The 26,662-nt window shown below is 30.6% G+C and overlaps 1 protein-coding gene across 2 annotated transcripts in view; it reads left to right on the top strand.

The window, feature by feature from the left end:
* The window catches only part of LOC119609945 (protein Gawky), an 81,979-nt gene that overhangs the window by 24,843 nt on the left and 30,474 nt on the right, over positions 1-26,662 (top strand). The window contains exons 2-8 of one of the 2 annotated variants that reach the window (XM_037964998.1): positions 4,740-5,619; positions 5,703-7,351; positions 7,419-7,823; positions 7,889-8,155; positions 8,220-8,404; positions 26,042-26,189; positions 26,407-26,609. In XM_037964998.1, the coding sequence (XP_037820926.1) occupies positions 4,740-5,619; positions 5,703-7,351; positions 7,419-7,823; positions 7,889-8,155; positions 8,220-8,404; positions 26,042-26,189; positions 26,407-26,609 (3,737 nt within the window). Of the gene's footprint in view, positions 1-4,739; positions 5,620-5,702; positions 7,352-7,418; positions 7,824-7,888; positions 8,156-8,219; positions 8,405-26,041; positions 26,190-26,397; positions 26,610-26,662 lie in introns of both variants that reach the window. The other variant, XM_037964997.1, reaches the window with a different exon arrangement.

Here is a 26,662-nt window from a genome sequence, read left to right as displayed (position 1 = left end):
TGTAACCTCTTTACGAATAACATTCTTGGCCTTATTTCGAAGCTTACAGAAAACTCTCCATTTACTCTCTGAGCGATTAGACAAATAGGATCTATACGCAAGGTCCCTAAGACTTTGGGCAAATAGAATTTCTTTACATTTCATCCAATTTATGTTTTTATGACAAATTCTCTTTTTAACTACCGGAACACAAGAGAAGTAAGGCTATGACATTGGTCATCGTCATCACCACTGTAAAAATGAGAACAGTCAAAGTTAGAAAGGAGGCAAAGTAAATTATCCCAGTCTATTGATTTAAAATCGTGGAATTCAACATATTCCTTAGATTTCTAAATTTTCATCACAAAAGACGCAAACAGAAATTCATGGTGCGATATAGATGGACAACGAATTTGGTCTGAGAGACATACCATAGCAAAATCACTAACCAACCAATATTCATCAGTGGCCTCCGGTAGGTTAGTGGTTAGTGTTCTAGTATGGTAGACCGGAGGTGGTGGGTTCGATTCCCACCTGAGGCACTGGTTAAGGAGCGCACAACAGGCCCGATAGAGGCCTAGATGTATTTCTTCGGATTTGATGTATATACATCTCCTTTCAAACTAACTAACTAACTAACCAATAGTCAATAAGTGATGTTGATCCATGAGCAATATCATAGTGTGTTGGTTTTTAGTTATAATTAGATTTAACAGTATCAAACAAACTGCAGTTATAATCCCCCACAATAATGATGTTATTATAACTCAAACAAGTTAGAGTGCTATATTCGGCTTTGCCAAATCTTAAATACCCTCCTCCTTAAACTAGTTTCATAAATTATCAAATTATCATTTCATTTCATTTTCATTTATTTATTTTCATAATAATTTTATGGATTGATTCAAATTTACCTTAATATTTTAGACTTACTTTCATTACGCCTTACAATATGCAATTAAAAACAAAACTATCACTTAACAGACTGTTACAGAGCGTACTAAATTTAACAAATGTTAACTTATGTTCTGTATTTAAAATAATTCCTATGTGTGACAAAAATGTATGGGAATAGTTATAGTTATAAAACTTATATAATTTTGTACGTGAGGTACAATAGATTTTCAACGTTGTTGATCCTATGAAAAAATAAAAAAATTAGCTTTTAAATTTTTATTGTTGAACCGAATTTCGACACTTAATTTGATTTTTAAAAAATTTTAATTATTTATGACAATAAAAGATAAATCGACAAGGAATTCAACCGGCAATGCTCAATTTGTTAATTCTCCGTTCCATCCACTACACCACTTAATTATTTTGTCCTTCGTTAACTAATATTTTTCATATAAAAATGCCATGTTATTTTCTGTTTGTACAAAACATTGCTGCTGAATAACTTTTATCAACACTGATGTTGCTGAATAGCATAAGAAATTAAATAGTGTGCACTTTCTCAATGTGCACATTTTATTTGATCTTGGGTTAACAAAAATTTTTTACACAAACAGGAACGATAATTTCTATGTGAACATTAGTTGCAAACAATTACGAAGCTAGTTAATAGTGTAATGGGAATGGCGTATAACTATCAACTGGGAGATTTTAAGTTCGAATCCTGTTCGTTTTGGACTGTTTTTGTTTATTTTTTTGCGAAAAATAATCAATTTTTAATCACTATGGGTGGTGCAAGAAATTGTGGACTGATTTCCATTTTCAACTCAGTGAATTCTTAAACTGTATGTATGGCAAAATTCAACAATAAATATTTGTGCCAAATTTTTTATGGATATCATTATATGGTAATTAGTAATATGCGTTTAAGTGATTCTCGATAGGGGACCTTAAATGAGAGCTATGATCAATTATGGACCGATCGTGAAAAAAATTGTAATAAGATTTCTGTAGATAAAAGCAATATTTGTGCCAAATTTTGTATGGATATCTTTATTTCGTACGACCAATTACGGACCGATCGTAAACAAATTTTATAGTATCATTTCTGTATATAAAAGCAATGTTTGTGCTAAATATTGTATGGATGTCTTTATTTGGTAATGAGAAATATGTGATTTTGAGAATGAGATCTTTGGCAATATTTGTGCCAAAGTTTGTATCAATATCGTTATTTGGTAATAAGTTATGTGCGTTTAAGTGTTTTTCGGTTAGAAGTTTAAGTTATTGTCCATGTTTATTTCTGGTATTTTCGTTTTATTTTCATTTAGTTTATTCATTTTGAGCCAATTATTTATAGTCATCATATCTGGCATTAAATTATTTACATTCCTCATCCGTATCCGATTCATTGAAAATTAGAGTATCGTCCGCGTATAATACTATCTCACATTTTCTTAGCATATTTGGCATGTCATTTATATAAATAATGAATAGTAGAGCCCCTAGAATTGATCCTTGTGAAACCCCGTATTCATTTTCATTTTCGATTGATTTTATATTGTTCACTTTAATTATTTGTTTTCTATTTGTTAAATATGATTCAAACCATTTCAATTCTTTATTTTGAATTCCACAATTGTATAATTTCCGTATAAGGATGTTTCTATCGATAGTCTCAAATGCTCTTTTAAAATCCAAAAAAATCGCCATAATTTTTTTATTTTTATCAATATTTTTTCCACCTGTTTATGACATAATTGACCGTTGTTTCGCATGAAAATTTGTTTCGGAATCCGGATTGATATTTGGATAATATATTATTTGTTTCTAAAAATTTTTCAAGTTGGTTTTTCACAATCTTTTCCAAAATTTTTTCACATAATTTTAATGTATTAATCGGACGAAATTCTTGACATTTATTTGTTTTTAGTATTTTTTCGATTGGAGTTGTTATTGATGTTTTCCAGTTGTCCGGGAAGATTCCAGTTTCCAATGATTTATTTACAATTTTTAGTATATTACGACCAATTATATTCCAATTATCTATTATCATTTGGATATTAATATTATTAAAGTCTGGTTTATTTTTTATTTGTATACGTAATAATGATATAAAAATCTTATTTTTATATTAAAAACATCATTTATGATTACAACTTTTAAAAATTAATGCATCAAAATCGTTATAATAAATATTGCGATATGTCTCCTGTACAATACCTTGAATCGTTTCTATTATTTTTTTCAATACCTATATTACTCAAATATACTTATATACCAATAAAATACAAATAAGTTAAACAAGTATAAAATGTATAAATTACGGATGAAAGTATACTTAAATACCTTCCATTTGAGATATTAATCATGAAAATCGAACGAGAAGTTATTGGATGACATTAAATTTATAACCCTAAATATGTATAAATATAACAGCCTATTTTTTAACATTACAGTCTTTATAATAGCAATTTTTTCAAAATATGGTCGCGATAAGTGCAACTTTTACTTTTTTTTACGGCAAAAGAAACATTATTTAGAAATAAGTTTTCGATTTTTTTTCATTAACTTCGTTTTTCAGTCAATGCATCTTAAATTTATTTGATTAGTCATAGGCACCTAAAAACAGAATTGTATATCTCGGCCTATGTTATGATAACAAATATAAAATTATATATTTTTACAAGTAATATATTACTTTACAGTTATTTTTACTTTTATTAATTAATAAATGAATTGATTACTTAAACATCAATTAATTGATTGCTTTTATTAAAGAATTATTTAAAACTGTATAGGACTTTAGTGGTCGGTCATTGCAACATTTCGCAAATTGCAACAACCCCGATTTCCTTTCTGTTGCGCAAATCGAACCCGTACTGTACTAAGTTAACGATTTTAGTTTTAGTAATCGAAAAATAAATGTTCATCTTTAATGAATAAAACATTCGAGAATGAGCTTATTGAAGTTTTACATTTAAGCCATTTAGGTGCCATCGAGTCCACTGAACGGAGCCTGATTACATCATACATAGCTGTATTTCGCATGAAATATTCGCTGAAAATTGTAGGTCTGGTAAATTTTATTTAACCATTGTGTAAATACCCGGGTATGTTTTTCATTTTTGAAGTGATATATCTCGAGATCAATATATCGTATCGACTTGAAATTTGTGGTATTCTATCAGAGTAATGTTTTCTATAAATTTTTAGTTAGATATATATTTTTTAAACAGATTTATGACCGATTTTCTACTTTTTCCTCGTACATCAATACGCAACATACCTGGGTATGCATAACAATTATATGTCAAATTAAGTTTCGTTAAGTTTTATTATTGGAATTATATATAAATTAAAGAAAACTATGTTCTTAGTTGAGTACTTGACTGCAACTAAGAACATAGTTTTCTTTAATTGGCGCCCCAAGTTGGGCGCCAATTAAAGTTTGCCGATTCTTTGTTATTTCGCTATAGAATAAGAAGTTTACGGAACAACATCAATTGCTAATCAATTATTGAACAAATAAAGACTTATAAAAAAGTAAGAATTAGTAAGTTGAAATTAAATTTTATTTTTTATTATTTACAATACTTTGTATTTTATGTTAAGTTTATATACTTAGGTGTTATGGCTTAGTAGTACGTAAGATTGGCCTTATAGGCTTTGTATTACTTCATGAATAAATAAAAATAAATAAATACATAAAAAACAAATACTTATACGATTTAAAAAAAAAGCGAATACCTAAAAAATTTTAATTACTTTTGATTTTTACATTATTATTAACTTTATGTGTTTTATTACATATGTAATTCTATTCTAATTATGGATCTATTTTTTTATATTTCTCTCTATTTTAGTCCGGTCAAAGCAACAGTAGTATTGCTAATTCAAGTCTCAATAACAACAATAGTAATACCAGCACAAATTGCAGTAGCAATATAATTTGTAACCAAAACAGTTCAATTAATAATAACAATAATAACATAACATCTATTGGTAACAGCAGCAGTAATAATCACAATTCACTTGTTGCCTCTTCTTCAGTAAATACAAATAATTCGCAATCAAATACAAACATAAGCAACATCATTAATAACAACAACAGCAGTAGCAGCAACATCTTGATAAACAATAATTGTAGCAGTGTTGGTGGCAATAGTAACATCATTATTGGTAATAATGGTGGCCTTGCTCTCGACCATCATATTGGCGGCTTAGTAGGTGGAGGAACTTCTACTGCAGCGGCAAAAAACCAATTAGAGCAATTAAACACAATGCGTGAAGCTCTATTTTCTCAGGATGGCTGGGGTTGCCAGCACGTTAATCAGGATACAAATTGGGAAGTGCCAAGTTCACCAGAGCCCACAAATAAAGACCCCTCGGGTCCCCCAATGTGGAAACCAACTATAAACAATGGTACGGACTTATGGGAATCCAATTTACGCAATGGAGGACAGCCTACAACACAACCTGTACAGAAAACTCCCTGGGGCCATACACCCTCTACAAATTTGGGTGGCACTTGGGGTGAGGATGATGATTGCACAGATGCCAGTAATGTTTGGACTGGTGGACCAACTGGTCCGTCTGCAGTCGGTGTTTCTGGTGTTACCCCTGGATCTGGTGCTAGTGGACCATCAAATGGTCCGCAGTGGGGTCAAGGTGTAGGTGTGTCAGGAGCTGGTGTTCAAGCAGCAGTTGCTGCTCCCACATCAATTACAGGTGTCGCTCCTGGAGGTAAAATGATAAAAATCAATTAGTACCGATTCAAAAATTCTTGTTATATATATTACTATAATTATTTTTATACTTATTTACAGGTACTTCTAACGCAGGTGGTGTAAACTTGCCGGGAACTCCAGGAGCAGGAGGAGCAAGTGGAGCTGGAAACGGTTGGGGTGATCCACGTGTTGGCGCCATGGGCGGTGGTGGTGGCCCCTTAGATATGCGCTCTGTCGATCCACGTGATCCTATGCGAGCTGCTTCAGCAGGCGATCCCAGAGAATTAAGAATGCTGGATCCACGTGATCCAATACGTGGTGATCCTCGAGGAATTTCTGGTCGTCTTAATGGCACATCAGAGATGTGGGGTCAACATCATCCAATTGCGCAGCACCAAATGCCCGGTTTAAATAAAATGGGTGTCGGAGGACCTAATGTTAGTGGAGTTGGAAATGTTGGTGCTGCACCAGGAGCAGGCGGCTTAACAGGGCCTTCATCTGTTGGTGGTTTAAATGCAGCAGGTAATGTAGTAGGTTCCCAATGGGGAGCTCCGCCACAGTCTGTTGTAGGAGCACCGAAAGATATGGTAGGCTCAATGGCACCAAAACCGCCAGTTAGCGGTTCTGGATGGGAAGAACCATCACCACCACCGCAAAGACGAAATATACCTAATTATGATGACGGAACTTCGCTTTGGGGCCAACAATCACGTGTACCTGGTGGAGTAGGTGGAGGTGGTGGATCTCATTGGAAAGAAATTTCAGATCCACTAAATCCACGCAATCATTTAATGCGTAGTGCAATGGGCGGTCAAAATTCTTCAAATGTATCTAACATGGGTGGTGCTGGTGGTGGATCTGCTGGAAATTCATCCTCTGGTGGAGCAGGGGTAGGCTCAACGGTGAATCCAAATAACCCAATGGGTGTTGGGGCTGTTGGTCCCCCAGGCGCACGACTAGTTTCTGCCATTAATGGTCCCGGTGGTATGGTCGGTGGACCTCATAAACCTGACAACGGCATGTGGCCTCATCCTGCTGGTCCACCTAATGTCCCTACAACTGGAGTTGGTGGTAGCCGAAATGCTGGCGGCTGGGGAGATGTAGAAAATCACAATGTTATTAGTGGCGCTGCTTCTGTTAGTGGGAATGGTGGGGGTAATTGGGGTGACGATAAGTCTAACCAAGCTGTCAGCAACATGGGCCAAGCAGGAAATTCATGGAATGAACCTCCCAGTGCCTCGGCTTGGAATAAATCCAATCAAGCGAAATTGGCAGGTGCTACGAATAGCACAGGATGGGGAACAGGCGTCTCTAATGCAGCTTCTGGTGCTAATGATTCTAATGATTTAAATCCTAATGATTGGACAACAGCTGCACACAATACGATAATGAGTAAAGCTCAACAACAGCAAAAACTTGGGAGTGGTGCGACAGTTAATCTTGGTGGTATTAATAGTGACCTAATAAAGCAAAGCAAACAGTACCGAATGTTAGTAGAGACAGGCTTTAAGAAAGAAGACGTTGAGCGATCATTAATTGCTACAAATATGAATTATGACGAGGCCACTGAGATGTTAAGGGCTAATTTGACTGCTGTCAATGCTGGTGTTGGTATGGATAATTGGAGGCGTCATGACGATAATTTGAGTTCCTATGCTGATCATAATGCCGCCGTTGCTGCTGCTGGTGGCTCATTTCATGGCCGTTACACTATAGGAGGAACACAACCTGCTATATCATTCCCTCCGGTGAGATATTTTTTTTAAACACCAAATTTTATTAAATTAAATTTTATTCTTGCATTTTATTATACAGAATAACCTTCTAAATTCAATGGGCGGTGGATCTGTCGGTGCTAGCGGCGGTAATAATCCACAACTGAATGCCCTTAATTCAATGCAACCCTTGCAAGTGCAAAAGTACCTTAATCAAGGCCCTCATAACGTCGGTGCCGGTGGACCTCAATCTGTTAATGCTGCTGTTGCCTTTGGTCAAGGATCTAATGTTGCCGCTGTCAACGCTGCAGCTGTAAATGCCGCCGCGGTTAATGCTGCCGCCGTATCAAACAGTACGAATCAACCATCAACCCAACAACTTCGTATGTTGGTCCAACAAATACAATTAGCCGTACAGAGCGGTTATTTGTCTAGCCAAATATTAAATCAGCCATTGGCTCCCACCACACTTTTACTCCTTAACCAATTACTTAGCAATATTAAGGTAAGTCAGCAAGTAATGACTTTATTAGTATGAAGTTTTAAACAATTAATGATTTTCTTACATAGCATCTACAAGGGGCCCAGCAATCATTAGCACGTAATGGTAATAATGGCAGTACGCTGCTAGCCATTGCAAAATATAAGCAGCAAATACAAAATTTACAAAACCAAATAAATGCACAACAAGCAATATATATAAAACAGCAGCAAGCTTTACAACCAACTCCACATCCGGCTGCTACGCATATCAATAATACTAATAACGAATATTTAAGAAGCCACGATGCCATATCAGCTTTGCAGGCAAATTTCACAGAAATGAACTTAAATAAGGTACAAAAAGTACATATTTTACTTCTTTTGTTTAAACTCGAAAATAACAATGATTTTTTATTAGTCTGGTGGCTATCAAGGCACACCAAATCAACAATCTAGATTAAATCAATGGAAGCTTCCATTAGACAAAGATATCACTACGGATAGCACAGAATTTTCTCGTGCACCTGGCGCCACTAAACAAGGTGCTGCTTTAACCACAACAAATGCGAGTAATATGGGACCTTTGGGTCTACAAGGTGATGGGTAAGTACATATAACGTTAAATTATGTTGTTGAATTCTACTTGCACTTTGTTCAGATATTTTAAAATGGGGAAATTTTTTATAATGTAGTATGATAGTTCGGGATACGCTTATATAATAGGCTAGCTATTGGCCATAATCGTTGCAAATTTCTTTACTTAAAAAAAATTATACATAAAAAATATAATCATATAACAAAAAAATACAAAATAAATTATTAATAATAAAATCAATCTATAAACTGAAGATTATTATCATTATTATTCGACTTTTTCAATATATAAATAAATTATTTAATCGAGCTCGAGGTCTTTATCTTGATTCAATGTGATCTTTATTAAAAATTCAATATTTCGACATCCTTTGGATGTCATCTTCAGGAATTTTAAACATAAACAGAAAAACATATATTATTTTCATGTGTCACTACTATATACTATACTACTATATACTATATATGTATTCAAAACATAACAAATAAATAAAGAATATCAACACTTACAACGAGTCACAAAAATACACAACAAGTTCTTGTAAGTCTATATTTGCACTAATTGTAATTATTCATTTTATTTATGATATATCTATAGCTTTGTGCACAATTATCGGTGTCACTCTTAAAATTCATTCTCTTGTGTAACGGTGTATTGATGATGTGAAGCATCTCTAGTGTAAATCTCTTATTATATTTCTCTTCCGTCTGTAATATTTCAACTTCTTTGAAGTTCGGCGTGTGGCCGTAAGTGCTGTCTTCTGTGATGATAAATTATTCTTATATTTTATGTCAGATTTATGTCCGGAAATTCTTGTTCTTAATTTATTTTTAGTAGTTCCAACGTAGGTTTGATCGCAGTCGTCACCGTTGCATTTTATCCTATATATTAAGGTTGTCCTATCCATTTTGTCAATTTTGGTTTTTGTGTTTGAAAACAGTTTTCCTAATGTGTTTTGAGCTCTAGGCGCCAGTTTAATTGTGTCCTCATTGCATATTTTCGAACTATCTATATGTTCTAATATTCCAGGTATATATGTTATTGATTTATACATTTTCCCTTCCCTATTCTCGGCAGTCTTCTCGAACTTTTTATTCTTATTTACTAATTTCCGTATAAGTTTCCCCGGAAATGAATTCTTCGACAAAATTTCCCTAACTTTCCCAATATTTTCCCCATGGAATTGTTTATCACTTACTGTCAAAACTCTCATGATTAAATTTTCAGCCGTATTTATAATGATTTTCTTCGGTTGACAAGTGGAAATTTATAATTCTACCAGATGATGTTGGTTCCTGGTACCAATCAGTTTTTAATCTGTTTCCTCTCCTAATACCATAGTTATTAGGAAAATTTAATCCGGAGAGTTTTAACAATAATGCTCAGGAGTTTATTAAGTGTTTACTACTTTCTAATAGAATAATACGTTATGTCTATCAATTAAAAATGCATGATCATGTATCTGAGTATGTTAGAGATTTCTTGGGGTGCTGTTTTATGAATTTTGTTCAAATCCGTTTGTTATTGTTCTTTTATAAGTTAGTAATAACTAATTGAACTGAATATGTTAGAAATACTTTTGAATTTTTGCATTCTGACAGAAATCCTGAAATTTTAATTCCTATAATAAATCGAACTACTTACGAAAGATCTTTTCATGTACAAGTTCCTAAACTTTGGAACTCTCTTTCTCGAGTTCTTAGATGTTTTGATTTACGATTTACAACATTTAAGATGGAGCTTTTTGAATATGCATCCAGTAATGTAATTTAATGTAATTATTACTTTTTTCTTAAAGATTGGAATGAATTTTTAAAATTATACAGCGCTAATAGATATTATCATATATGAAGTTATTTACACACACATATGTACATATGTATATGAAATTCATTTTTGTAGTCAGCCTCTTATTTTTATTTTTATTTATTTAATACAATTTTATAACCAAGCCCATAGGGCCAAATATGGCTTAAAAACTACTAACATACATATATTCAAATACAAAATTATGAGCTATTAAACATAAAAATTTAACAAATTTAATAATATAAAAAGCTTAAACCTAAATGTTCATTCAAATTGGAAACTTGTTAATAGTTAAGTAATTTCACAGCTATTATAATATTCTACAAGTTTGTTTTTAAATATATTAATTGGGAAATTAAAACTCCTTAAGCTCCTGGGTAGAGAATTCCAAATCCTTGTAGTTCGAACACGAAAAGATCTTTCATAGATAGAACTGTTAATACGAGGATATATTATTTGTGGATTTCTAACAGATCTCGTAAATTCAAATAATTGTACCAAGTACTCCGGAAAACCTTCTACAATAATTTTATAATATTGCAACATTACCCTAATACCAATAAAACTTCTAAATTTACACCCTAAAAAGACATGAGATCTAATTCTAAGATTATAAACATATCGTACAATTCTATTGAAGAGAAGATTATATCTACGCATTAAGCGACCACAAAATCCAGTAAAAACCTCAGCACAATACAACATGTTAGACATTAATAAAGCATAAGCAATGTTCTTCTTAACATATGTAGGCAAATAAAGATTCAAAGAATACAATCTACGAAGTGTATAATTTATTCTGTTACATAGCCAATCAATATGATGTTCAAAACTAAGGTGACAATCAATATAAACTCCAAGACATTTAACATACTCTACAAACTCAATACTAACATTATCAATCATAATAGACAGATTAACATCAGTTCTAGGTGACTTAAAAATCATAGCCTTGGTCTTCTCACGATTAATACATAGTCCACAACTTGACATCCAACTAGAAACAGAAGACAATACCGTATTAACTAAACACTCCAAGGCATCAACAAACTGAGATTCTCCTGCAAATAGTAACTGAATATCATCTGCAAAAATAAACAATTGACAAGAAAATCCCTCAACATTTACCGTTAGATCATTCATATACAATAAAAATAATAAGGGACCAATAACAGAACCTTGCGGAACACCACTTGTGACCAAAGAACATACAGAACAACATTGGCCACACTGAACAAACTGATATCTATTAGAAAGATAGGAAAATAACAATTTACACGCAGTTGAAGAGAATTTAAAGAAATTACATAGTTTTTGTATTAACATTGAATGACTTACACGATCAAACGCCTTAGACAAATCAAGCGCAACTAAAACAGCAAAATCATTCCTATCCATAATTTTACGTATAGAATCTGTCAGACCTAATAAAAGTGAAGTGGTATTCTAACCACGACGAAAACCAGTTTGATAGGGATTAATCAAATTGCTGCTATCTAAATATTCTAGCATTTGTGTTTTCATAACATGTTCTACAATCTTAGATAATATGGGAACTATAGATATCGGTCTAAAACTACATTCATTTCCATTTTTACTAATAGGAACCACCTTAGCGACCTTCCAATTCATAGGAAATACAGAATAAGTTAAAATGTTATTCACAAGATACAAAAAATGTGTTTGAATAAAAGGAAAAATAATCTTAAAAAACTTTAGAGGCAAACCATCGGGACCAGATGCATTCGATTTTATGCTACAAAATGCTAACACTAATTCATTGATATTCATTGAAGAAAACCTACTATCAACAAAATTAAGCTTTGAATCAAAAGGATCAACTGTATCCACAATTCTACAACTCAAAAATTCCCTATTCAATTCCTCAGCATCTAAATCCTCAACAGATGTCTCATTATCTAATCCTCCATTGGATTTTATTAGATTCCACATACCTTTAGCATCAAGATCTCTAAATTTCGTAAAATGCGCTTTCCTTTTTGCATTCCGAACAACAGATTTAGCCCTATTCCTAGTTCTACAATATATCTCCCAATTTTCTCTTGAGGGTGTAAGCAAATAAGCTTTAAATGCCAAGTCTCTAAGTGAAAAGTGGTATTTGATGTCAGACGAATCAAACCAGTCCTCTCGAGGAATAAAAACCTTACGTCTTTTTACAGGAACAAGTGAGTGTAAATATTCTACACATTGCATGAAATTACAGAGTTGAATATTAACATCCGTATTTGTATACAATTCAGAAAAATCAAATTGAAGAACCTGCTGATGCAACATTTCTATATCAATAGCATTATAGTTCTTAAACTCAATATATTGAGGATCAGGAGTATTTAAAACAGATACACTAAGAAAAATAAATGAATGGTGAGAAATAACAGGACATTGCATTTGATTACTTAGTAGTATTGAAGTAGGACGACTAACAAAAAAGAAGTCTAATAAAGATGTAGAACTCCTCGAAACATCAAAATGAGTATGAACACAGAAAAGATCCAATCTTCTACATAAAGAATGAACTAAATAGGAATTAGATGGATTAAATAGGTTCATATTAAAATCCCCCATTATAACAACATTAGAGTACTTAACAACTAAATCACCTAACCTTTCCTCCATAACCCTCAAGTTATCATTCCTACTATCAGGAAGATAAACAACACCAATCAAAATTATGTTACCCCCTAATTTAATCTCAACAAAAATAGACTCAAAAACACCAAAATCTGTTGATTTATAAACTACTTTCACCTTAAACTTTTTAGAAATAAAAAGACCTACACCACCACCTCTAATCTGACCAATTCTATCACTCCTATAAAATTCATATCCGGGGATTGCAATTGCCTGAGAAGAAATATAAGGCCGAAGCCATGTTTCGCTCACACCAATAACATCTAAAAGACAATCCCGTAAAATATGTCTTATTTCATCAATCTTTGTTGATGAAGCTGTTATTTTGAAACTTTGACAGTTAAAATGTCCAAAGCTCAAACCGTTAACTAAGTTTCCTAAATTTGAACGCAAATAAGAGTTATCATGGACAACTGGACCTAAATTTAAATTAACATTCATATTAAAAAAAAAAAATAAAATATTTATAAATTTTAAAATTCAAATCTAACGCAATTTAAATTATATAATAGTTAACAATTGAATAAAATTTTAATTTTTACCAGAAAATTGAACATATTAATTGACAATATTTTTTTTTAAGGGCCTGCAATACAAAATTTATATATAAATTCTGCTTAACAATCCCTTGTAAAATAAAAATTGCATATGAATATTATCTTAACTAAAATTATTTTAATTAATATAAAGAAATAAATAAATAAGACTACTAATTCATAAAATCATAAAATATATAAATTTAATTTGTAGGTTGCTATGAATTACTCGAACTAGATAGTGTTACACCTTTAACAGTAGCACCATCCCATAAATCAGCACATTCATTAAGGTCGAATAGTTTTTCCAAACCATTGAAAAAAGTTAGTTGAACTTTTGGCATATCACCGTTTATAAGTTTAAATTTTTTAATTTTCTTTTCCTCCCACATTTTCCGGGAAAGGTATATTATTTTTGATGAAGATTCGTTTAAATGGTCATATAATTTGACGGGGCTTGCCACCCGACCACCAATAACATCTCTAAGCAATATTGGATTGGATTTGGAAAAATTTGACATAATACAGTCTCTAGTATAGACAGAATTAAATTTGACCAAAACTGCATTACCACCCATTATATAGCAACAATGTTGAATATCAATTGGCCAAAGTTCAACATTACAAATTGCAGCAATTCGTGCAATGGGATATCGAAGATCTTTTATTAACTTGGGCAAACCCTGAATGACTATATTGGCTCTGTTTAATCTTCTTTGAAGAACATCATTTTGTTTCTCAAGTTCTAATATTTTATCATTTAATGATTTATCTACCATATGAACAACGTCAACACAGCTCTTAACTTCTTCTTCTAGCTGATTGATTTTATTTGAGTATTCAGCACGTACAGCATTCAGTATATCATTAACCTTCTTCTGAAACACTTGAATACCATTTTGAAGTTGTTTTTCGAGCTCCATTTTATAAGAATTTTGTTGCTTTTCCAATGAAGTTGATAGTTCTACAAAACATTTACGCAATTCATCGCATATGTCACTTGTTTGGGAAGAAGGATTTGTAGACTCATTTATATTTACATTAGGTGTAATTGGAGTATTTGTTGATGCTTTATTAGCAATGCAGATTGGACAAGTGTACTGAAACATTTTGTGGCGATATAAAAATGAATGTTGTTCTTTTGTTATTTTAAGACAGGTACTATGATAAAATTTTCCACATATGCAACACCCAAGACTATTTTGGTTGTCTTTAACATTCTTGTTACATTTGGGACATAAATAAATATCATTTAAAGTCGGCATTTTGAGTTGTTTTGCAAATATAAGAAAACAACAATTTATTTTTGCTTTGTTTATATTTTTTTTCCTTGCTCATCAAACAAGGCAAAGATGGCGTTTTTACTTTACAAACTTTAGACGTAGATTTTACGCACAAATTTGTATAATTTTGTTAACAAAGTATTTAATTTATTTGTAAACAATATTTTATCTTTTACTACAAATTTAATAATTATTATTTTTATTTAATTAAGAATAATTTTCTGGGATCACAAAAATTCACATCTATCTTGACATTATAGCGTTGCCAGATCCTTATGTATTAATGAATCTGTAATATTGATTTAAGTTGCCTATTTTAACATATATATTTGTTAGTCTACCAACTATATATGGCCCTATGGGCTCGGTTGGTTTTTCGTAAATAAATAAATAAAAATAAATATATAAATTGAAACCCGGCAGAGGATCATTAGAATAAGTTTGGGATAAAGTGAAATATTCATTAAAAGTCTCCTGGTCATGTTTGTCAAACGGATTACTGTGGACATGATTTTGATTTAAAACTCTCCACACATCTTTATTACTACAACGATCGAACCTAGATTTCCAATAAAGTATTTTATGTTTTCATAAAAAACTTTTAACCTTGTTCCGATACTTGCAATATATTGCCCAATTAGACTGACTCATATTCTCTTTGTAAGCTTTAAACGCCAAACCCCTCATGTTCCTCGCTTTTCTCACATCAAAAAATTTACAAAAATTAACATTGTTATGAACTGTTCAACGTTCTTTCCTAATTGGGACCGTTTCATGTAAGGAATTAAGAAGTTGGTATAATATATTAACTTGTTCCTCAACATTATTTGTATAAAAGATTCTACTCCAATATTCACTCGACATGATATCATGAACTCTAATCCAGTCGATAATATTATAATCTTTAAATTAAATTAAATTAAATTATAATATTTTTAATTTACAAATGTATATATGTATATATTTTGTAGTTTCATATATTTAGTAGCATTAATTAGCCATATAAGGCCCTATGGGCTCGGTTATGTAAATGAAGAATTAATAAAAAAAAAAAAAATCCTTAACGTAATCACCAATCGACAGCGGAACATCAAGAGAATAATAAATAAATGAGTTATGTGAAAGAGATGGTACTAAAAATTGACCAGAAGGTTTTATTAAATTGGTATCACTTATTAAAGCAAAATCTATTAAGGATGTCACACAATCCCAGCGGTAAAAATACACATTATGTTCTCGCTTATCTAAGTGATATTTCGTGGCAGTCAGTGGTGATGCTTTCAATTATTCTTCCACTTAGATTTAACATAAAAGTGTCCTAGGCTGCCTCATCGATGTGCTCTCGCTTAGAATGTAAGCCACAGTTTCAATAAGACAAATTAAAATTTCACTTACATAATGTGTGGAGTTCTAAGCGAAGTTAATAAGACGCCTATAAACGCTTGCAAATAAGAATGTAATGTATGTAGATTACAATCCTATTTGCATTTGTAAGTTAAAATACCATGTCTTCCGATTTTGTTATAGAAAAAATATATATTTTTTGCGTTTATTTCAAATTATGTAAGTTTATTTAAAAATTATCATCAAATAATAAACATGTATTATAGTTATGTCAATAAAAATATAATTAAACAATTTTAACGAAGATAAATGAAATGAATCTTAATTTTCTTTTGAAACTTTCGGTCATCTTCCTTTACAGATCCTGTAAACAAACAAGAGGAAATTGTCAGTATTAAAACTAGAATGTATGAAGTAAATTTACCCCAATTTTTAAATCCCTTTGTGCCATTTAGATCACCACAATTATTTTAAATTTTTACAATAAAATAACTTTTTTTAAGAAAACACAACTTCACTTACAAAAGATCAACTTTAAACTGAAACAAAAATATTATTCTTTTCATGCAGTACCTATACATACAAAAGAAAAATAAAATGGTACTTTAGTTCTGTTTTTTTGTAAAGATATAAAAACAAAAAACAACATGAAAAAGGCAGCTAACTCTCTGCTTAAATCGTAATCTATGTTATAATTAAAGTGCATGATATGTTGGATTACGCATACATTGCACTCTAAGTACTTAAATTGCTCGCTTAGAACGTCATACTGATGTCATCGAATATTATCTAAGTACTTTGTTTCATTTACCGTTGGGATGCTGAATATCAAAATGAGTAGGCATAAAATTATGTATATATGACAAATTGTTAATATAACATAAGTTTCTAACAATGTCAGCCTTAGATTCAATATATAGGTTATTATTAAAATCACCTAAAATAATAATGTCATTATAACGACAACATATATCCCTTAATGATTGATCTAGTGGCATTATATATCCATGAGATCCCTATACTACTCCCACAAGTACTTTAGAGTTACATCCATTAACTTCAATAAATAAGCCTTCAATGCTTAACGGATCCGAAATTTCAAATATTACTTTAACCGATATTGAATTTCGAACATAAAAGTCTACACCACCACCGCGCATATTATCACGATCATTTCTTATTAAGTAGCAGTTGTCAATATTAATCAAATTATCCGAAATATGTGATTTTAACCATGTTTCAGATACAGCAAGTATATCAGTTGACGAGTTCTCTAAAACAAATTTAAATTCATAAAATTTAGAATTTCTCCAAAAAAGATTAAAGCTTTGAATATTTGCATGTGCAACATATAAACAATTACTATATTTCGTAAAGCTTTTCCTTAGGCTACTGTTATCATTAACAATAGGACCTAAGTTTCCCAATAAAGGATTATCTGCGTTCATTATAATTATAATTAATATAAAAGGATAATAAAAAAGTAATCTACAAAAGTATAAAATAAAAAATACTCGGCTAAAAAATTTCCAAAATATACTAAATAATAATAAAAAACACATTCCCATGTTCATTCTTAATTATGTTCTTTCTTGATTGCTATTAATCAAAGTACCAAATATTCTTTCATTTATCACTCACGTTCATGTAAATGAAAAAAAAAAAAAAAAAAATATATATATATATATATATATATATATATATATATATATATATATATATATATATATATATATATATATATCAAATGCACTCTAGCATTTGAAAATTTAAAGCAAAGAATATTTTTCATTTAAAATTTACACGCATTTTCACTGTTGATAAAACACCAACGTTTTTGCAATTTTTGTTTTTAGTTTCACAAATTATGTTTGCAATTTCTGAAACAGAGCGACGGCAACCTACTTTGTTTAATGCAGTCAAGCAACTAAATGGAATATTTTTAGTTTTTTTTTTTGCGCTTGTTGAGTTTTTTGTTTACTGTGAAAAAAACCTGTTTTTATTTTTTATTTCAGTGTTTATTTTGTCATTAATAATTTTTACATTTGGCTTAGTACAGTAAAGAGTTTAGGAACTACGTTCATTTTCTACTTAGTAATTATTTCAAAATTTAATATATACAAAAATGTTTTAATAATTATTAAAGGAAGGTAAAAATTTAACAAAAACCTTTTTAAAGCTGGGTATAGATAAAAAACTTAAACTATGTGTAAAATAAATAAAAGCAAAAAATTAAGATTGTATCAGATCATTTAAGTGATTATACTGGGAATATTGACATCTTGCGTGGAAATTATAAGTTAGTCTTTCAATTTTAACATGTACGAGATCAAGGTTGGCGAGAGTATGTAAACGTTGCGTTGAGTAATGCCAAGGTAGATTATAAATTAATTTTAATAGTTTATTATGAGCAATTTGGAGTTTATTTATGTGACATTTTGCAGAAGTCGACCATACTGGGGCGCCGTAAAACAATAATGGGTGAAAAATTGATTTTACAATTAATTTTTTGTTGTTTAAGCCAAGTTCAGATTTTCTGTTTATAATTGGGTACATCATTCTAGTCATCACATTTATTTTGTTGAGCAAATATGAAATATGTTCATTAAAACAAAGTTTGGTGTCGAGGATTATGCCAAGATACTTAACTTTATTTTCCCAATAGACGTTGTGGTTCATAAATTGAAGTGGGATTTGAGGTGTAAAGCAGTCCTTTCTCTTTCTCGTAAAGTAAATGGCTTCTGTTTTTTCTGGATTTACCATTATATACCATTTGCTAAAATAGCTGTGCAGCTCAGTTAGCGCTATTTGTAAATTAGTTGAAATACTAGTGGCGAGTACATCTGAGCAAAGTATAGATGTATCGTCTGCGAATATTGATGTATTGCAATTTTGAAAAGTAGGTATATCTGCAGTGAAGATGTTGTATAAAATGGGTGACAAGCAAGACCCTTGAGGACAACCTGCTTTTATATTTGTTCGTTGGGAGTGGACCGAACCTAAATAAACTTTAAAGGACCTGTTATTAAGGAAACTCTTTATAATTTTGATTATTTCTGATGGAAAATTTAATTTCCGTATGGCCATTATGCCATACGGAATCAAATGCGGCTTTTATATCTAGGAGAACCATTCCAGTAGATTTTCCATATTGAAAGTTATTTTTCACTAGATTGCGTATTTTAATCAGAGGTTGAGTTGTGTTGTGTTCTTTTCTGAAACCGAATTGTTGTACTGGGAGAATATTGTTTAAGTCAATAAATTCATTTAGTTTCTCCTTTATAATTTTTTCCAAGATTTTGCTAATTGAAGACAGTAAACTAATTGGTCAATACGATGTGGGACATTCTGCGCTCTTATTTGGTTTGAGTATTGGTATAGTTTTTGATAATTTCCAAGCAGTAGGAAAGTAACATAATTTTAAACAGGCATTAAACAAGTTGGTAAGATAAGTAAAGCCTTTATTTGGGAGCATTTTTAGGCATTTGTTGTTTATCAAATCTGTTCCAGGCGAGTTTTTGTTCTTAAGTTTTTTAATTATATCGCAAACTTTATTTCGGGAAGTAAAATACGAATTTGTTAATATTGGTACTTCAGAATCAATTTCATTCACAACATTGTTTACTTCAGCAATAGTAGCTGTATCACTTAATCGAGATGAAATATTATGATTTGACTCAAAAACTTTTGCCAAAATTTCACATTTTTCTTGCTGAGTGTAACAAGCTACCCCATTGTGTTTTAGTATTGGCATAAATTTTGATTTATTTTTCATCAGTTTTGCCACTTTCCAAAAAGGAGAAGATGATTTATCCATAGACGACAGAAAATTATTCCAGCTTTCATTTCTAAACTGTTCTATTTCCTTTTTAATTTTTTTATTTAATCGGGTCATTTGGCGATGATCTTCTATATCTCTAAATCTTTTCCAGTTACGCCTATAAATGTTTCTGAATTGTATCATTCTTTTTATATGGTTTGGTAGTGGTTTGATAGGAAGTGAAATTTTACGCCTTGGTACTGAATCTTCTATAGCCATTTTTATACATGAGTTAAACTGATCTAACAATGAGTCTATCTGAGAGGTGTTAGTTATTTCATTGGTACTAATAACGGGAAGATTTCGGTTTATATATTTACTAAAGCGAGACCAGTTTGCTTTATTAAAGTTATAGTACTCATTTTTTATTTCCTCGTATTTTAAGTTTATTATCGTGTTGATTGGAAGATGATCCGAACTTAAATCGTTTGAAACTTTTACTGCTGTCATATTTTGCGAGATATTTGTTAAATAAAAATCTAGTGTAGAAGGTTGTTTATTTGGATCTGCAGGTATGTATGTGTGTTCATGTGGGAAAAGTATTTGGGTTGAATTTAATTGGATATTAGCATATAAAATATTACCCCAACAGTTATTACGTTGACATCCCCAATATCTATGTCTACAATTAAAATCGCCGCCTAAAATGTATTTATTGGTGGAGCTAATAAGCTTGCGAAGATCTGATTTGAAAGTTTGTATTTTATTTTGGGTTGAGCTAGCAGAACCTCCTGGAAAATAACAGGAAAGTATATTAATAAAGTCATCAGCTAAAAAAACTTTTATTCCAATATTCTCAATTAGAGCTGTATTTGTTATGGGTAATAACTGATGAGGTATGTTTTTCTTTACAAGTATAGCAACACCTCCTCCTCTACTTTGGTGACGATCATATCTATAGCAATAAAAATTTCTGAGTTTTAATGAAACTGTGTCGTTAAGCCAAGTTTCACATAACAGACAAATGTCAACATTTTGATCTTCTAAATGTTTTAACAGTTCTTCTTTTTTGTTTCGAATACCTCGGGCATTCCATGATGTTAGATTGATGTAATTGTTCATGAATATAGAAATTTGCAAGCGAGATTTGTAACAACCTCGAATTGCTCTTCACGAGACTTACAATTTTTAAGACCTGAAATAAGTTCAAAAGTGAGTTTTTTAATTTCATCGAACGAAAACAAATTTGCGTTATTTGTAACATTGTTTATATTCCTTGTGTTATAAACGTTAGGCTGTGAAATAGGTCGTTGACTTTGATTTAATGAATTCGGAAAGTTTATGTTGTAGTTATTTTCATTGCTGTATGTACGGCTTCTATCTCTTGGATTTTTTGGTGAGGCACGAGTTTTCATTTGAATATAGGTTTCTCTACTGGGGCAATTAGGAGACATTGATTTATGAGATCCATTGCAATTAGCACATTTCTCGAAAGTTGCATTACAATCTTTTGTTTGATGTTCTCCAGCACATCGAGCACAAAAAGTTTTGACTTTGCACCTACTAGAACCATGTCCGAACATTTGGCAGTTATAGCATTGGGTAACTTTGGATTTATTGGGCTTTTGATATTCCCATCTCACTTTTATATATTCAATAACTGAATAGTTTTGCCTCAATTCCTTTAACGTTATGGATTTACGTTCAAAATAAACAATGAAAATGGTTTGTTCTCTATTATTTTCTTTTGCCTTTGTAACTATTTTAACGTCGATACATTTCAAACCAAGGTTTATTAAGCGGGTTTTAATAATTGCAGGGTCAGTTTTATCCAAACCTAATAGTACCGCCTTATAAGGCTTTTCATCTTTGGCAGCATATGTAAAATGCTCATATTGAAATTTTTCTGTAAGTGCTTTGCAAATTACATCAAAATCTTCTTTTTTAGTGCAAAAAATTTTTAAACCAATTGAAATTTTACGTATAGAATATTCTGTAATTTTTAATATTCTACACATTTCGTGTATCTGCTCTATTTTACACTTTAGTATTGTTATGGGTGGTATTTTTATTTTGTTGATTTTATCGATAATATTATCGTCATCTTGATCATCAATAGTTTGCAGAGGAGCTAAAAAGTTTTCTTTTTCAGCTCTCTGAGAGCCGTTTGTTTTTGATTTTTTAGTCATGTTCTGCCTGTGAGAGACAGTAACATCTTCGACACGCGCACGTTTAATTTTGTGTTATTTTTGTTTTATTTTTATTTAAGAATTTATTTGTTTTTATTTATCAATAAGAAAATAGCTGTAAACTACTTTACAAGAATGCAAATTAGCAGCGCAAATCACGACCATACGTATTAAACGATAGTACAAGACTGAAAAAAAAAACCTGTTTTTATTTTTTTAATTTTCAAACAACTCACACATGTATACAAATATTAATCAGTGTGATGAGAAGACTTGACGTATTTGAGTATTTGGCATTTTTTATCTTTCACTATTATATGTGCTAAAATAAAAAATACAAATGTTTTCATTTATGTGTGCTTAAGATAAAACAAAAATTAGCTTCTCATTTCCGAATGTGAAAATAAAAAACATAAATTGCTAATTTCATTCATATTTATTACGAATGTGTCAATTTAAGTGTTCGTAAATGAATATTTCTGAACTCTGTTATTAACAACCAAAATAAGGGATAAAAAATCCTAAATTATACTTTAATGAATAAAGTATAAATAGGAATTTATAGCAAAAAAAAAAAAAAGAAAAATAAATCAGTTGCAGAATTAATATAAATAAAGAGTTTAATACTAGATTGAATTATCGAAAAATTATTACAATTCAAAAAATATCAAAGTATAATGGAAATTATTAAAATCCTTTCTTTAATTTACATATGTACATAATCCAAAATAAGTTTCTTTAACCAAATCGAATTAAAGGATAATTATATAAATTTATTTTGAAAATAGTAACAAAAACAATATAATAATAACTAAGATTAAGATTGAACAGTTAAATTAGAATTAGAATTCGCTTGCAATTCAGAAGAAAAGTTGGAACACAAATTGAAATACGACAAAAATTCAGATAAATCAAATATTTTGATAGTATTATCCTTCAGAGTTATTTTAATTTTAGTTTTGTCCGAGTTGATCAAGCGATATTTTAGAATTTTATTATCCTTTCGCAACCTGCGACATAGAAATATGACACGTCCAACTTTAGGCGTTACATGATCATTTGAAAATATTCTTTTGTTTACATCAGTATCAATTAATGAAGACGGGCACACATTTCTACTTTTGAAATAATTACGCATTACAAGATCACGTTTGGGAATATTATTAGGCTTGACTAGAACAGTATTACCCTGATTTATAAAATAGCAGTTGTTTATATCACCAGGATTTATGTCAGCATTAAGTTGTATAAAATTTTGACTACGAGCTCATTAATGTTGTCGTGATACTTAGGCAGTCCATTAATTAATATGTCTGATTTATTAAGACGCTTGTTTAGAACTTCATTCTGATCCTCCAGAAATAAACTTTTATTTGTCGTTTGTCTATGAATTTGATCATTTTGTTACAGTTATCAATATCGTTTTTAAGCTCTGTATGTTTAGTATTTAATTCCTGTTTAACTTCAGACAAAATAACATAAAATTTTGTTTGTATATCTGCAAGTCCCTTTCTTAATTCTTCACGAAAAGAACGGACCTCTTTGCAAGAATCACATATGTAGTTAAGAGCTCCTTTGCTTTTAGCAAGTGCAGACAGCTGGTCAGTATTAACGACAACACAGTTCGGATGAAACCATTTGCGACAAAAAATACAAGATTTATTGTTAAATGCCGACAGATTGAGGTTAGGTTATACTAACAAATGGTGCGTTTGCGTGTTCTATGCAAATGCAATTCATAAACTTACTTTCCACAGTTAATATGTATATATTTTTGTCTTTATAAAAATTCACAACAATAAAAATTTTTAGAAGATTTAGTAATTTTTGCGAATATTATATTAGCCAATAAAATATTTTATATATTAATCACGAAGTTGCCAGATATTTCTAAGTGATTTTCGGAAGTGGACTTTTTATTGAAGCTATGACCAATTACGGGCCTATCCGGAAAACTTTCGTAGAATCATTCATATGTACACAAAACATATTTGTGTCGAATTTTATTAAGATATCTTTATTTGATAATGAAATATGTGCGTTTCAGTGATTTTTTGAAGTGGACCTTATATAGGAGCTATTACCAAATATGAACCGATCCGGAAAAAATTTGGTAGAATGATTTATATGCTCACAAAACATATTCAAGTCATACTGTATCCCGATAGCTTTATTATTCAAAGAAATATATGCGTTTAAGTGATTTTCGTAAGTGGACCTTATATGGGAGCTAAGACCAATAATGGGCCGATCCGGAAAAAAAGTGGTAGAATGATTTATATGTACACAAAACATATTCAAGTCGAATTTTATATCTATAGCTTTAGAATTCAATGAAATGTATGCGTTTAAGTGATTTTCGGAAGTGGGCCTTATATGGGAGCGAAGACCAATAATGGACCGATCCGTAAAGAACTTTGTAGGATGATTTATATGTACACAAAACATATCCAAGTCGAATTTTATCCCTATAGCGGAAAAATTTCCTAGAGTGATTCATATAAAGACAAAACATATTTGTGTCGAATTTTATCAAGATAACTTTATTTGACAATGAAATATAAACGTTTAAGTGATTTCCGGAAGTGGGCCTTATATGGGAGCTAAGACCAATAATGAACCGATCCGGAAAAAAAGTGGTAGAATGATTTATATGTACACAAAACATATTCAACTCGAATTTTATCTCAATAGCTTTATTTATCAATAAAATATGTGTGTTTAGGTGATTTTCGAAAGTGGACCTTATATGGGAGCTATGACCAATTGTTTTCGGGAATCAATATTAAGATTTGAAAATATTAGTGCAATGGAAAAATAATGCACTATAGCTCGAAAATAAATAATGGTATCGAAATTTAAATCAAATTGGCGTATAAAATAATATGTCTAATTTGTAATTCAATTTAAATTAATTATTTTAATTAATTTTCAGAAGAGAACTATTAAAATTACGATTTTTCATTTGAAATACAATTTTCAATTTCTTTATTCCAATAACTAAGCCTATATACACCATAATCGGTTACAAATCTCTACTTATAAAAAGTTTACATAAAAAAATTAAATCTTAGTATTAATAAATTCGGCAAATAATAAATGGAATTAAAACTTTATTCTTTCGAAATCAAATCAAATTGGCGTATAAAAATATATATTTAATATGAAATTCAGAAAAGAACAATTGGAGTTGAGATTTTTCATTTCAAAACCCAAAATTTGGAAAAAAAACAATAGTTCAATTTCAAATGGATGTGTATAAGATAATAATATAATTGTTCTTTTCTGAGTTTCACATAAAAAATCTATCATTTGTTCTTTTCGGAATTTGCAACGAAGAAATATCATATGTAGTTGCTTTTTCCGAATTCGAAATAGAAAATCTTAATTTCATTTGGTATTTTCTGAATGTAAAATTATAATTATCAGTTTTAATTAGGTATTTCTGTATTCAACTTTCAAAATTCTAAATGAAAACTCGATTCCTCTTTACATTGTTGTCTACTTGTCCTCCTGGGAGGCACTTTACCACAAAATTCTTCAGAAAGTGTTGATCGTCATTAAATTTCAAATAAATAATTTTAAAATTTGTAAAGTTAATAAACAAATTTTTTCAGTCAAAGGATGTTAGAGAATTTAGTTTTTCAGAGCTTTTTCTAACGATAAAAAAATCATTTAATGAATAATTTTATAAGAAAATAAACTAATGTCTTGCGTTGTTCGCTCTTTAAGATAACTAATGTAAAATTTTGGGTCTTCGTATTATCCAGTAGTTCATATTATCCAGTGTACACTCTATTCCGACTCCTCTGTACATCTAATAATGTGATTTAATTTGCAATGAATCTTTAAAAATATGTAAATATAAATATATGAAGTTATGAAGTTATTTATATCTCTAATATCGATTTAAGTTGCCCATGTAAACAAATAAATTTGAAAGCCAACCAATGGATCTAAGGGTCATTGTTTTGTTTTTCGAAAATAAAAATAAAATAAATTGTTTTTTTTTATTATTTAAATATTACTGAATAAAAAAAATAAATTGTATCATTAAAAAATGTTATTTCAGAACATGGTCAACCGGACGAAATATAAATGACGGTTGGCCAGACCCCTCAAATGATAGTGAGAATAAAGACTGGTCAGTTGGACAGCCTTCAACTGCAACTGCATATACCGATTTGGTACAGGAGTTCGAGCCTGGAAAACCATGGAAGGTAACTACTTTAACAAAATCAGGAAATGAATTTCAAAAATCGTTATTCCAACCAGATTTTTTCAAAATCTTAAAGTTGTTTTTAAAGATTAATTATTAATACCTTAGGGCCATGTATTAAAAAGCTTAAAAAATTATTGAGTTCACGGAAAATTGAGTTCATTTCCTGATTTAAGAATGATTTCTATGTACAACTTATCTAATTTAAGGGTTCGCAGATAAAAAGCATTGAGGATGATCCAAGTATAACTCCTGGAAGTGTAGCTAGATCTCCGTTATCAATAAATCCGACGCCAAAAGATGCTGATATTTTTTCTAATGCTGCTAACAAAAATTCCCCGACTGATTTACCGTCATTAGGACTAACGTCATCATCTACGTGGAGCTTTAATCCCTCATCCAGCAATCAAAATTTTCCCAGGTTCTTACATATTTTCATAACTTTATGAATAAAAAATTTTTAATATCGTTTTT

Source organism: Lucilia sericata, unplaced genomic scaffold (genome assembly GCF_015586225.1).
Source record: "Lucilia sericata isolate MDLA Ls3-8-SP2 unplaced genomic scaffold, ASM1558622v1 Contig001088F_arrow, whole genome shotgun sequence".
Lineage (NCBI taxonomy): Eukaryota > Metazoa > Arthropoda > Insecta > Diptera > Calliphoridae > Lucilia > Lucilia sericata.
The sequence above is the reverse complement of the archived record's forward strand: the minus strand, read 5'-3'. Positions and strand labels throughout refer to the sequence as shown.